Genomic DNA, 13768 nt, shown 5'->3' on the forward strand with positions numbered 1-13768 from the left:
CTTTGGGACATGGATCCCACTCTGAACCACCCCACCTCTGGGTACCGGGATGGGCCAGGGAGACAGACTCATTACAGCAGCGCTGGGGCCTGGGGGACCCTCGACGGCGCCTGCGCCTCCTGCCTCTTCCATCCCCTGTCTCTCTCGGTCACTGGAAGGCTCTTGGCCGCGGTGGCCATCGGACCCCTTGGCTTGTTTGCCGCCAAGGGTCACCTGTCCTGTCCCTCTCCCGCCCTGTGAATGCAGCACTCCTGGGCATCTGGCCTCAGGGCTCAGCCACAGTCCTCCAGTCCTGATCCCGCCGGACCCGGGGAGGGCTTTTCTTTGCTTTTCTTTCCTTTTTTTGTTCTCCTGTTTGTCCTCTCACCCAGCCCATTCTTCTCCTGTGTTAACTTCCAGGTTCCCCTTATTATTATAGTGCCGCCCCCCGGGGCTCCGCCCCTGCCGCTGCTGCCGCTGCCTATGACCGCCACTAGTTACCGCGGGGACCACATCAAGCTTCAGGCAGACAGCTTCGGCCTCCACATCGTCCCAGTCTGACCGCCCACCCCAGAGGGAGGGAGGACCGAAGCGACGCGCTGCCACTCGGCCACCGTCCCTGTCCCACCCCCCTCCACCTCGAGACACCCTACACCCCCCCTACCCCCCGCAGCCCTTCACGTCATCCCGTCGATGGCCTGACCGGGCCGGTGGAGCCGCGCGTGGGACCCTCAGGCCCGGGCCCGCCGCCCGCCCCGCCCGCCGCCCCTCCCCGTCTGCCTGGACCACCGCGCCGCCCGGAAGCCTGCCCGCCTCGGGCCCCCGCGCGCCCGACACCTTCCTGTGACACACAATCAGCGTGGCCCACCCCGGGGGCAGCCTGCTTCCGACGCCCTCCCCGGGCACCGGGAGGCTTCGCTGGAGAAGCTGAGCAGGGGAAACTAAGGAAAGGACTTTGTGCCGAAGGAGGAGCCGCGGGCGGAACCCCGGGGGGAAACCCCTGCCCCACCCCCCTGTGCCTGCCAGGCGGACCCCGCCCTCCGTCTGCGTCCTGCCGCGGACAGTGGCACCGGGACGCGAGAATCGGATCGGACTCGAGGGACAGCGTTTGGGACGTCGGAGTTTTCCAAGGCTGGTACCCAAGGCGAGCAGACGCTAACTGAGCTCGTCCACCCGGACTGCCCAGTTCCCCAGGGCCTGGGATCTCCTCCTACAGTGACTCCACTCTCGGCCCCGCCTGGCCCCTACCTCAGCGCCTCGTCCATCTGCTGGCCTCTCACTTCCCCCTTCTGCGCGTCCTCATCCCACGACGCCTTGTGTCTGGCCCCAAGCACGCAGCCCCATCGGGGCCACCGCGGGAACAGTTTCCTCCGACTGCTGCGGCGAGCACTCGTCTTTCCCAACAGTAACTTGCTGCCTCCCCACCCACCCCCCGGACATCCCCCCTCCCCAAACTCCCAACCTGCGGGCCGGCGCTAGGAGCCAGGAGGGAACTGACGACCCAGAGATGGAAACCGGAGGCTGCCCGCCCCCCTCTCCAAACCCGTCCCCCCCCCCCCGACCCTCAGCCTTCCCTTGGGCAGGGGCTGAACATAGCCGCAAAAAAAAAGGTCTACACTTATTTAATATTATGGTCTTTGCAAAAATGAACAAAACGAAACCCCAAAAGGCTGCTTTGTAGAAAGACGGTGTGTGTGGTGTGGAGGCGAACCTCTCTCTGTACATATCCCCTCCCTCTCCGCCCCGCCCGCCCCGGGTACCGTAGAGTCCCTGTCCCTGTCCCCCGCCCGCCCTGCCTGTAGATACACCCTGCTGTCCGCGCTGTGTGCGTCGCCGCTCGCTGGGGGGGAGGGGGGGACACAGCTACATGCCCACTAAAGCACAGCACGTCCTGGGGGAGGGGGGCATTTTTTACGTTACAAAAAAAAATTATGAAAGAAATCTCTATGCAAAATGACGAACATGGTCCCGTGGACGCCTCTCGCCTCTGTTTTGTTGGCTGGTTCTCTGTAATTCCGTGTTTTTCCGCTCTCACCTCCCTGCATCTCTCCCTGGTCATCTCCCCTTTTCTCTGCTATTCTCCCCTTCCGTGTCTCTTTCTCTGCCTCACTCGTCTCTGTCTGGTCCGGCCCTCCTGCCCCAGGCCTCCAAGGCTACATCAAAAGTGGCAGAGCCAGCCTCCGGGCTAGCCCCTGGTGGCCTTGCCAAGGCGCCCGGGCCAGGCCGCCCTGCCCCGCCCTGCCCCGTAGTTGCTCTCCCGGTAGCCGCGACGCTTCCTGCATGTCTTCTCAAGCGTGGATCGTGACGACTCGAAATAACAGAAACAAAGTCAATAAAAGTGAAACATAAATAAATAAGTAAATAAATAAAAATCCTTGAGCAAATCCAAAAAGGCTTGGAGTCCTAGCCCAGATCTCTGTTCCCTTCGAGCCTTTTTATTTGAAAAGGAAAGCGAGAAAAGAGAATAATAGTTCAAGGGGAATGCCAGCACCTGGTCCGGGTCCAGTGGCTGGAGCCGCCTGGCGAGGTTGCCTAGGTCCCAGCTCCGAGGCCAGGCACGATCCCGGTCTTGTGTGGGGCTGGCTGCGCTCAAGGAGCGCGGGATCCAGGACCTGGCCTAGCCTTCGAAAGGTCTTCCACTGTTCTGGTCTCCTCCGCCACTTTCAACGTGTCGGTTCGTTTTGATTCTTTTTTTTCTTCTTTCCTTCCTTTCCTTTCTTTTTTTTTTTTGTGCACATGATAAATAATAATAATAAATAATAATAATAAAATTTTGTATGTCACTCCCCATGGCTCCAGGTTTGTCTCTCCCTGCCTCTGGGATAGGCCTGTCTTCCCTCTGGTGGACCCTCAATAATTCTGTCAAGGATCCAACTTCACTCCCAATGCGACCTCTTCTAAATTCTTGGCCAAGACACCCCTGGACTGCAGCTGAACTCAGATGATGGCCTGGAGAAGTTTGTCCCTCAGTACCCCACCCCCACGCCCACACTCACCCAGGCCGTGGACCAAGGAGTTTTGGCCTCCTGGAACCTTAGAGTAACTTTGACACTACCCTTCTCTCCCGAGTCAGCCTTGTCTTACTGCTGGTGTCCTGCGACCACACCTGGGGGTGGGGGTGGGGGCGGGGGGCGCAGGTTCCCAAAATGAGCAATGTCTGGGGCTCTCTCTCCATGGGTGGGGGTAGCCTGTGGTCCTATCTTCTCTCTGCTCCCCCAGGGGGTTCAGCTGCTCATTGGCACACCTGCAATTTGATACTGTGTCCCCTAAGAGACCAGCGACCTCAAACCCTGGCCCCAAGTTTCTCCTTTCAGCATTTATTTCTAGACCCTAAGAGCTGGCTCGCCGGACCTTCGTGGGCTACTTGGGTGTTGCAGAGTCCCACCTGAGACCTGTCAAGTGCCTGAAACTAGTAGCTCAGGTTTAGGGTCTGGGTGCAGGTTTAGGGTGTGGGTGTACTGAGAGAGGAAAGGTTTGGGTGCCCTGGGCAAAGGTCAATGTGAGTGGGTGGGTGGGTCGATCCCTTCCTGCATATAAATGAATTTGTGTTCTTCTGCGTGGGCCTATGTGTCCTAGAGAAGATCTAGCAGCAAAGAAGGAAGGTAATGTTGGTCTTTTTAAACACATTTGAGCTCAGGTGAGAAGAAAGGATCTATGTGTCTGTCCTTGTGTCTGTCTGTTCCTGCTTAGAGAAGGGATATCTTGATTGTCCACAGCTGTCCTGCTGTGTCAGAAAAAGCTTCGAAATATCCCCTGTCCATCTCTTCAGCAGCCTGTCAGCTTTCCTTCCCGCCAACAGACATGTGGCACCGGCTTTCATCTGTCCTCCACCCGGAGAGATTTCCTTCTCGACTTTAGAAGTGTCCATAGCTAAGCGTCCTTCTCAGCCTGCCGGCTTGAAAGGCTCGACTCTTCCAGGATTGGTTGGAGAGCTGCTAGCCGGGTCTGGGAGCAGACTAAAGAGTGACCTTCCCCGCTTGGCTGGGGCAGTGCCTTCCAGAGAGCTCCTCCCCACCAACACGTCAGAGACCTTTCCCTAGAGCGGTTTACCCAGGCTTATTCACGTCACACCACCAGGGGGATACACGGACCCCCAACATATCAGTGAACCTTTTCTCTCTCCCTTCTCGCTACCCATTCTCCTTCCCAGGAGCTAGCAGTCCTACCTCACCCGGCCTGGTGCATCCCCTCTCGGCCTCCAGTCTCCAGAAAGAACTCTTCAATCTCTTTGGCGATGCTAATGCATCTGTAAAAGAATTCTGGAAGTTCACTCTAATCTAAGCATTTCATTATGAATGAAATAGGGAAACATAGAAACAGAAGTTCTAATGGTTTTTTTTTTAATCTTAAGTAGATTATTTTGTGTCTTAGAAGATGTGCCTATTCAGAGCTTCCAAACACCCAGGAAGAACTCCTGGTTATTATCTGATGCTCAACAAGTGTTCCTGGAAGCCGACAGGACACTGGGTTAGACCAAAGTTCAGCGGCTTTATCAGAATGTTGCCCCTAGCCAGATGTAGCAGGCACCTGGCTTTGCATGCCTGCTTTCGCCTCCAGGGTTCTTACCTACCTACCCATCATCAACTGGAAAAGCCAGGGACGTTTTGGTGGATACTCTTCAGAATCGCTTATCTTCTTATTTACTTCTGGTCTTCCTCCCACCAAAATAGACGGCAGGGGCCGCACTGTTAACAGTGGCTGTTGCCGGGTGGAAATCTCTCACCGTGTCCTTCCTGGAGTGTTGATGTCATCATGGAATCAGCCTGAAGCTGCCAAACATGCTCTGGAATCCCTGCCGGCTCCCTAGTCTAACTGCGGCTCTTTCACCCACCCAGACACCAAGAGGATCTGGTCTCCCAGCTTCAGTTTGCTTTTCCCACATTCTGTCTGCTAGCCCTGCCCCACCTCGTTGGCACAGAGTCCCAAGTGATGTAGCCAAATATAACAGTTTAATAGACAGGAAAAAAAGTGTCCGGGTTGGGCAAACAGTTGGGGGCAAAGACATGAAAGTATACTAAAGTAGCTAGAGTATTGGGTGCTTGGGGTGGAACAAGGAGAGAAAATATCAGATGAAGCTTAAAAGAGTTCAGTGAGTAGCCAGGACACTGGTGAGAATGTCCATTTAAGGAAAGCCGAGTCACCCACAGTCACATCCTGCCCGTGTATGCAGCATGTTGGATTGAGTCCACTCTGAGCCAATGTTTCTTCCTTTCTCACAAAGCAGAGGTAAGCAGTATGGAGAAAATGAGGCTGTTCCTCGGGAAAGGTAAAGCCCCATGAATATCCTGAGGGGATTCCCTAATTTTTATTGGGTCAATAAAGTTAGCTCCATTCTACCAGGTGCTCAAGAATGGAGCTCAACTCTTCCTGGACACCTACCTTTTTCATGGACTCCCATGTCCACCTGATCCATCAGCAAAATCTTTCCTCTAGATAACTTCATGACGGGCCCTCTCATTGCCTTGTGCTCTCTACCCCAGTGTTACCTGTCAGAGGCTTTCCAACCACCTTAAATAAAGCAGCACACAGGTGCTGGTGATGTAGAGCACTTGCCTACATCAGAAGACCGAGGCTTTAATCTGCAGTACTGAAATAAATAAACAAACTATATACAACACCACACCATTCACTTCCCTGCATTTATATATTGTTTTGGCAGTACCTGGAGGGTTAGATTTTTGTTTGTTTGTTTGTTTGTTTGTTTGTTTGTTTGTTTGTTTTGGAGACAGGATCTTACTATATAGACCCAGTTGGCCTTAAATTCTCTATGTAGACTAGGTTGATCTGAAACTCACAGAGATCCACCTGCCTCTGCCTCTGCCTCCTGAGTGCTGAGATTAAAGGTATGTGCCACCACCCCCAGCAGGTTCCATTATATTTGTCTATCTCCAATCATCCGCCCATGGAGCATGAACAGGCGTAAGGGCAGCTTTGCATCTGTTGTATGGCAGCTGTATATTAGGATGTCAAGGATGGCGTTTGGCACACAATAGCTGTTCAACAAACATGACAGATAAACAGGAATGAGGTGATGCGAAAGAAAATCGAGTAAACAGGAGACTTGGGGCAGGGGCAGGGCTAGGAACAAAGGTGAGAGATGGAAGAGAATGACCACAGAGGGGGAGCTGGGTTGCTAAAAGGTCCCAGGAGACCGTTGCTGCTCCTTCCACAGCCAGTGGTTTGAGACTTACAAGCACCACACTTCTCAAATAACTGTTCCACACAACTCAAAGCACCAATCACAGTTCCTGTGAGGGTCACTGGGGGTGCACCCCTCCTCCCACAGAAGACTAACCATGTACCATCCGGTGTAGTTCTTACGGCACTGACAGAGTACCACATCAGCTCCTGACCACATGTGGGGCCTGTGACCCCGTTCCCTAATGAAGACCCTGTGTCTCTGGCTACAGGGCATAGACCTCAATTAGAAACAGTAGTTTTCTCCCTTAATCCCAGCACTCTAGAGGCAGAGGCAGGCAGATCTCTGAGTTTGAGGCCAGTCTGGTCTACAGAAAGAGTTCCAGAATAGCCAGGGCTATGTAGGAAGACCTTGTCTCAAAGAAAGAAAGAAAGAAAGAAAGAAAGAAAGAAAGAAAGAAAGAAAGAAAGAAAGAAAGAAAGAAAGAAAGAAAGGAGGGAGGGAGGGAGGGAGGGAGGGAGGGAGGGAGGGAGGGAGGGAGGGAGGGAAGGAAGGAAGGAAGGAAGGAAGGAAGGAAGGAAGGAAGGAAGGAAGGAAGGAAGGAAGACCTTGTCTCAAAAGAGAAGGGAAGGAAGGAAGGAAGGAAGGAAGGAAGGAAGGAAGGAAGGAAGGAAGGAAGAAGAGTACTTTTTTTCTCAGCATCTCACCAGGACTGTTTCTGGCTCCTGGAGAAGCAAGGGTCTCCACCTGGACTGTGGGGGGCAATGATGAAGCCCAGGAGCCGTAAGAACCCCTCTAATGTATTACTGCACACGGAGTGCCTGCCTGGAAGCGAGGCCCACTCAATCAAGCAGAGACTAGCAGAGTTGAGCGGAGAGCACCAGAGAGCCCTGGCAGTGTTAATTAAGCCTCTGGATCCAGACAGATCTGAAATAAGGCCTATTTTGGAGTTTCCAGGGTCAAAAGCCAATACTGCTTCCATTTGAGGGCTTAAACAAATATGTTTTGAGTGGTCGCTTACAACCAGGAAGCTCTGACCATGAAGTTCTGAGAACATGAAACCCTGTTAAGGGTTTTAGATTCTTTTCTTTCTATAGGCGAAAGAGAATAGCTTCGTGTTTCTGCTATTTGGAAGAACTCTCTGCCAATGACGTGGACTGGGACATAAGGAGAGACTGTGGGTGGAGGAAAATGCAGTGAAGTCAAAAGAAATGGGGACTAGCTGGGCGATTAGGTGGGCTCTGAAAGGAAGCAATATGGAGATATGACAAGGCTATACAGACTTTTACTTACTTATCTTTATCATGATGTGTGAGTGCTTGTATGTATATATGTACACTACATGCCAGCAGAGGCACTGGATCTCCTGGAGCTGGAGTTACCGGCAGCTGTGAGCTGTGCTGGGAACCGAACCCGGATCCTCTGCAAGAAAAGCAAGTGCTCTTGACCACTGAGCTCTTAGCCATCTCTCCAGACCCTGACAAGGCCACATTTCTGACTATAAATAAATAAAAAATAGAGGACACATTGTATGAAGAGAGAGAAGGCAAGAGATTTTCATGTTTGCATATAAATGAAAGTCCAATATCTTTCTAATGAGAGCAGTCGTCTCTGAAAAGGGAGCAGTGTGGGTGAGAACTAAGCAAGAGTGAGATTGGAGTGCGTTTTTTTGAAAGTCTAGTTTTGACTTTATTAAAAACAAATAAACATAAGTCAAGAGACAACCAGATCCTTGACACACAGAAGCAGAATTGTCTCGTGAAGAAATCAAATGTAGCTCTTTTGATTCTGCAGTGACTGAAAGGCTAACCGGTTTGTTGCAAGGAGACACCTGGTGACCTCTGAGCTGTGCTCTCAGAAGGTGCAGGGCAAGGAGCCCGAGGAAGTAGGGAACAGAATGTGGGGGGTTCTTTAGAAAAGTTGAAAGGGAGAACAGGAGGGGCCAGGTGGTGTGGTCAGTGAGCTCAGGAGAGGGTCTCTTTTCAGGCTAAGGACTAGGTGGACAGATCTGCAGTAGTCGGTGTAAGGGGCGTGTGGAGGAAAGAAGCCTGGAGGAAGGAAGTGAGGCAGTGGGTGGGGCCTGGAGAATTCCGCTGTCAGAGGAAAGGGGGCACCTTTCCTCAGAGGAGAAAGGAGAAGAGAGACTTGAGACAGGATCTGTCAGGAGGTAGAGTGCTGTCCCTGAGATGAGGACGAGACTGGATCTAGCCTTGAGGAGGCCAGAGAATTATGGAGATTCTCTTCCAGAGGCTCAGGAGGAAGTCTGCAAGGGAGGAAGAACCATGTCTCTGGTGGCAAATCTATGGCTCACTGTGGCATCATCCTTCACACACAGCATCCAGGCTCCCAAGATTTCATCCCCTTCCCGTGTTCCCCACCACATCCCCATCCTTTATGTGACCTCTCTAATTAACTGGGTCCCAGCTTCACCTTGGACCTATTCTCACTGATCACTGGGACTGTCCATCACCAAGGCCCTGGATGGACATGGCCTCTGCTCCCATGTGTAGGAGATGAATTTCACCCAGAAATTCCCATCTATATGTGTTGACTTAGAGGCAGAGCAAAAAATAGGTCTAAGTGCAGAGGTTCAGCCAGTCAAGGGCAGAAGAGAGCCAGAAGTCATCCTACAAGGTCATTATGTGACTGTCAACAAGTTCCTCCCTCCCTGTATGCCTCTGTTTCCTCACAGAAGCTGGTGGCTTCTGGGGCTTTTTCCCACTTTGCTATTCCAGTCTTTGGTGATTGTGTACCGTACATGTTCTGGCAATTTCTGTGGCCAGGAGAAGTTCTAGAAAGTTCTGGTGGCTGCAGGCAGATGGGGAAGGCAATGTGGTGTGTTTTAAGCCACAGAAGGAGACTGGATTGCTCATTTCCATCCTCCAGCTGCTTTTCCCCATCTCTCTTCCCAGTGTCTGCCTAGAGGTCTCTGGGTTGAAGAACATAAGCATTAAGGCAAATCAAAGTGGCCTGAGGGGACCTTTGAGGGTGCAAGGTGGGGGCTACCGGGAGGGAGACAAAGGAAGCAGCTATTTGGGGCCAACTACATTTCCACCCTCTCCACATTGCCTGCCCAGACCATCCCAATACCCTAATTAGCCAGTCTCTCAGGCCCCTGTTAGCCAGGCCGGCTGAGCGCCCAACTCTCTGGGGACCAGCCTGCTTACCTAATCAGCCCTTCGCTCCTTAAGAGCATGAGAATGTCTCTGTCTCTGTCTCTCTCTCTCTGTCTCTCTCTCTCTGCCTCTCTCTCTCTCTCTCTCTCTGTCTCTCTGTCTCTCTCTGTGTCTCTGTCTCTCTCTGTGTCTCTCTGTCTCTGTCTCTCTCTCTGTCTCTCTGTCTCTCTGTGTGTCTCTGTCTCTCTGTCTCTGTCTCTCTGCGTGTCTCTGTCTCTGTCTCTGTCTCTGTCTCTGTCTCTCTCTCTCTCTCTCTCTCAAATTCCAGCATCTCATTCCAGACATTAGGGCTAGTGCAGGATGGTACTGAGTTCTCCCAATGAAAGCACCTGAATTTTGAGTGATGGAAGAGTTGAAGAGAATCCAGACAAAGTTTGAGGGCTCCTTTCCAATTCTGAGTTTTCTTTCAAGCTTGTGGAACCAAGATGTGTAGCAAAGGATGGAGCCGTGGTCGGGGTGCTCTACAGAACCCCAAGCCTTTAGACTGGTGCCTCTCAGGCCCTTATGTATAGCCAATATTCACCCCAACCTGGAACCTCCTCCCCCATCTCAGGCCCCTTCCCAGCCTATCTCCCCACCCCCTACCCCCCCCCCACACACACACACCCGCACTGTCAGCCCAAACACATGATAAATTGCCCTGTCAACAGAATTCATTCAGGGACCAATTAATTCCACAGAAATGAACCAGGAGCCATCAGTTGCTGAAAAACTCGGAGTGCAAGGAGCAGAGGGAGGGGGTCCAGGCAGGGGGTGGGCGGCAGGGGAGGGGATGGGGAGGCCGGGGAAGTTAGTCTGACAGAAATTGGTCATTTAATGCTTAAGTGCACGCTAGACAGCCCTGTCATCGCCCGAGGCCCCCGCGCGGGATTAATTATCAGGGGGGGAGAGGGCAGCCTGGCCTAGCCCAGCCGTCTGTCACCAATGAAGGCTGGAGTCACCCAGGCCTTGGGCCACCCTGGGTCCACTTCTAAGCCTCCAGGTCTCCTGACTCTCCCACTTCCAGGCCCCTCCCATCTAGTTCAAGGCCCAACCACATTTAGTCATGGCCTTACCACCAGCTGGCCCAACCAGAAAGACTTTCTCAACCACTTAACTGAGTTAGGTACCATAACTCCTTACCCTCCTGTATCATTATCCTCACCCGTCTTAGGGGACGTTTGTAACCCAAAGCACAACTGTCCATTCATTGATCCTAATCTGAGAGAATGGTATCTCCATCCATTCAACTGCACAAGTCGGCATTCTGCCCGTCGTCTTGACTCCTTCCTCTAACTCATCCAGTCAGAAGCCAAGCCTTAGGGGTTCAAAGCCCCGGGAACCTAACAAATCTATTTCACCTGCTTCCCGCTCTCTTCTTCCACTCAAGACGGAGCCATCGCGGCCTCTGCCTCACTCCAGCCTTACGCTTTTGTTCAGAGCTACTGCAACCATCAAAACACAAGTAACGTTCTGTTACGCCTCTCTATCACACACACACACACACACACACACACACACACACACACACACACACACACACACACACACACACATTGGTAGACTTCCATGAGCCTGCAAGAAGTCTTAGTCGAACTCTTAATGTACAAACCATGTGCTCTAGTCTCTTCTGTTGGCCAGACACACCTCTAGCCTGCTGCCCTGTGTTCTCTGTCTCCAGGCCCACTGACCTTCCTTGCTGGTGTTTGGAAACCTTGTTCTCTTAGCACGACTTACTCCTTCCACCCTTGGTCTCCCAGCACTCAGGTAACTAACTCCTAGCTGTTTTTCCAAACTCTGATTTATGTCCTGTAGGCAAGAACCCTCTTCTGACCCTTGAGGTACTTTTATGGTTCTTCAAACTTCCATGAATCGTTCGCTCACAGATCACACTAGTAGCTGTACATTTGTTCTTTCTTTTCACGTGTAGGCATGTATGTCTATGTGAGTGTATGCCTTGAATGTGCAGGTGCCCACAGAGGCCAGAGGAGAGCGTCAGGTCCCCTGGCTCTGGAGTTACAGGTGACTGTGAATGCTGGGACAGAACTGGGGTCCTCTGGGAGAGCAGCAAGCTCTCTCATGGAGCCATCTCTCCAGCCCCTTGCTTAGTCTTCCCACCACTGTTAAGTTCCATGAGAATGGGGTCCATGATTTATTCTTAGAATCTAGCACTTAATAGATACTAGAAAACACTTGTCAGATGAATAAATGTCTGGCCCTGCATTGGCTCAGGCCCTAGCCTGACTTAAGCACCTGGTTGCTCAGAATCGGGAGTCTACTGGTAGCTCAGGACAGGCTAGAGGGCTAGAGAGGTGAGACTCTTTAATTTCAAAGACTGTTTAAGCAACTTGTGATCCCATAATATTGATCCCAGCTGTGGAGCCAGGGCAGGCGGAGGGGTGGGGGTAGGGTGGGGGTCCTGAAAGCTAGAGGTTGGGCTTAGGGTGGGGGGAGGTCCTGAAAGCTAAAGGTTACAGTTTTAGAGCAAATGGCCAGGTAGACTTGGGGGTAGACTTCCTAAGAGAGCAAAGATAGGGTCTGGGTAAAGCGGGCTTGGCTCAGAGCCTGTGCTGGCTGGAATCATGTGCTGGTAGGGGACACAGCTGAAACGTCCCCAAACTGATGACATGGTCATTAGGATTTGAGCTGACAGGACCTGAATACTAACTGGGTGACGAAAAGGAGATGTAATTTAAAAAGGGTGATGAATGCCAGATTGCGTTTGGCCTTTTCCCTGCCTAGTTCTTAGGGTGATCAAATGCAAAGTGTTACTTGAAAAATTAATTCTGCTACTAGACAGGGTGGTCGAAGGGGAAGCAGAGGCGGGAGGCCATCAGAGGCTGGTGCATTGAGTGCCGTGATTGAAATCTGCAATGACCCCCATAGGCTGTCTTTTTAGTGCTTGTTCCTGAGTTGATGGCACCATTTCTGGAGGCTGTGGAAACTTTGGGGTGGGGCTTTTGAGTGGTGGCTCTTTAGTCCCTTGCTCTAGTCTGGCTCTTGGCTTCCTGATCTACTATGATGTGAACAGCACTCAGCACATTTCTACCACCGTGAACCATGGTGATCTGCCAGAACTTCTACCCAGGATCAACTAAACCTCTCTGAAGCCATGAGGTACAGCAAAGCTCTTGTCTCCTAAGTTGTTCTTATGAAGTATTGTGGTCATAGTGATTTAAAAAAATGATCAATACAGTGAGCAAGGGGGAGAGAGAGGGAAGAGAGAGAGTCACTGGAGTAGCCGATCTAGACTTGGCTACCAATTAGATATGAAGATGAGGAAATGAGACAGAGTAAAAATGACTGCCTCCGAGGCTGCATTCTGTGAGACTGGATGCTGGTAGGGCCATCTGCAGAGGTAAGAAGAGGGGCCGACTTGGAACTCTAACAATGAGCGTGATTTTGCATATTGATTTTCCATGCCTGAGTTGGCTGTGTCTGGGTGTGATGTCCCATAAACAGAGTTACAGTAAAGTAGCTCAGGAAATTGGGAGATAGATGCTCCTGCCTCAATCTTCTACCCTCTAAATTTGTATTTCAGTGTGAATGGTGCCTATAATTCTTCAGCTGAATAATAGTAAAATACCAAACCACAATAATCTCATAATTTTACAATACAGCAAAAATGTGTCGCCATAAGGTGAAAGTGATAGTGCAGAGCTGTAATGATGTATTGCAGAAACAAGATAATCACATGACAATTTACTAATATTAACCACAAAATGATGGGCCAATGCACTACAAGTTATCAATACTTGGCTGTAATAAAGTAACCATGTAATCGTGACACTGTAGTGCTGACATACCTGTTCGGAGAATCCAGCAACAGAGTGACAATCTGACAGTGATGATATACTGATGTAATGATGACATGATGGAAGATATAGTAGTAATGTCACGTGATGATAAAGTCTCAAAAGCAGTGGAAGGAAGAAGTTGGATATGTTAGACTAAGGTCTCAAAATCCTGAGACTTGAAGAAAAAAGCATTGGTTATTTTAGAAAGATGTTTTCTCAGGATGCAACAGAGGCCTAAAAGTAGTTGTGGGAAGGATTCTGCATCCTAGGACCAAAGAGCTGAGCCAAGAAGAAAAGTTGAGGAGGCAGGACATGGTGGTAGCTTTGAAAGACAGGACCCAGCACTGAACTAACAGGGACACAGGAGGCTAGCCTTAGGTCAGAAGGACCATCCCTGCTGACCAGCATCTGAATATCCTTGACTCACTCAGCCTTTGGGAGATAAAAGGAAGGGAAAATCAGATTCAGTACTCATAAGATCCTTGGAATCATCAAATTAACAAGAACAAGAAAGAAGCCCCAGCTCCAATCATGACACAATCGGAAACTCGCATTTACCTGACCTACCACGTACTGACAAGGGTGCTAAGTGCTCTTCTCGACTTGGCCATGACTTGGAATGACTGTGGTGGTATTGTGTTCCCCAAAATATTGTGTACCCTAATAAACATATCTGGGGTCAGAGAACAGAACAGCCA

General features: G+C 51.1%; 1 protein-coding gene across 18 annotated transcripts in view; it reads left to right on the top strand.

Annotated features, from left to right (window-relative positions):
* Pax2 (paired box 2) overlaps window positions 1-2762 on the top strand; it is a 92971-nt gene extending 90209 nt beyond the window's left edge. For 11 of the 18 annotated variants that reach the window (XM_076563170.1, XM_076563166.1, XM_076563169.1 and 8 more), the window contains one exon: window positions 419-2762. In XM_076563170.1, the coding sequence (XP_076419285.1) occupies window positions 419-540 (122 nt within the window). In that variant the 3' untranslated portion in view covers window positions 541-2762. Of the gene's footprint in view, window positions 1-399 lie in introns of all 18 variants that reach the window. The other 7 variants (XM_076563172.1, XM_076563167.1, XM_076563171.1 and 4 more) reach the window with 1 other exon arrangement.
* The last annotated feature ends 11006 nt before the right edge of the window (window positions 2763-13768 follow it).

The sequence above is a fragment of the Peromyscus maniculatus genome, chromosome 1 (genome assembly GCF_049852395.1).
Source record: "Peromyscus maniculatus bairdii isolate BWxNUB_F1_BW_parent chromosome 1, HU_Pman_BW_mat_3.1, whole genome shotgun sequence".
Lineage (NCBI taxonomy): Eukaryota > Metazoa > Chordata > Mammalia > Rodentia > Cricetidae > Peromyscus > Peromyscus maniculatus.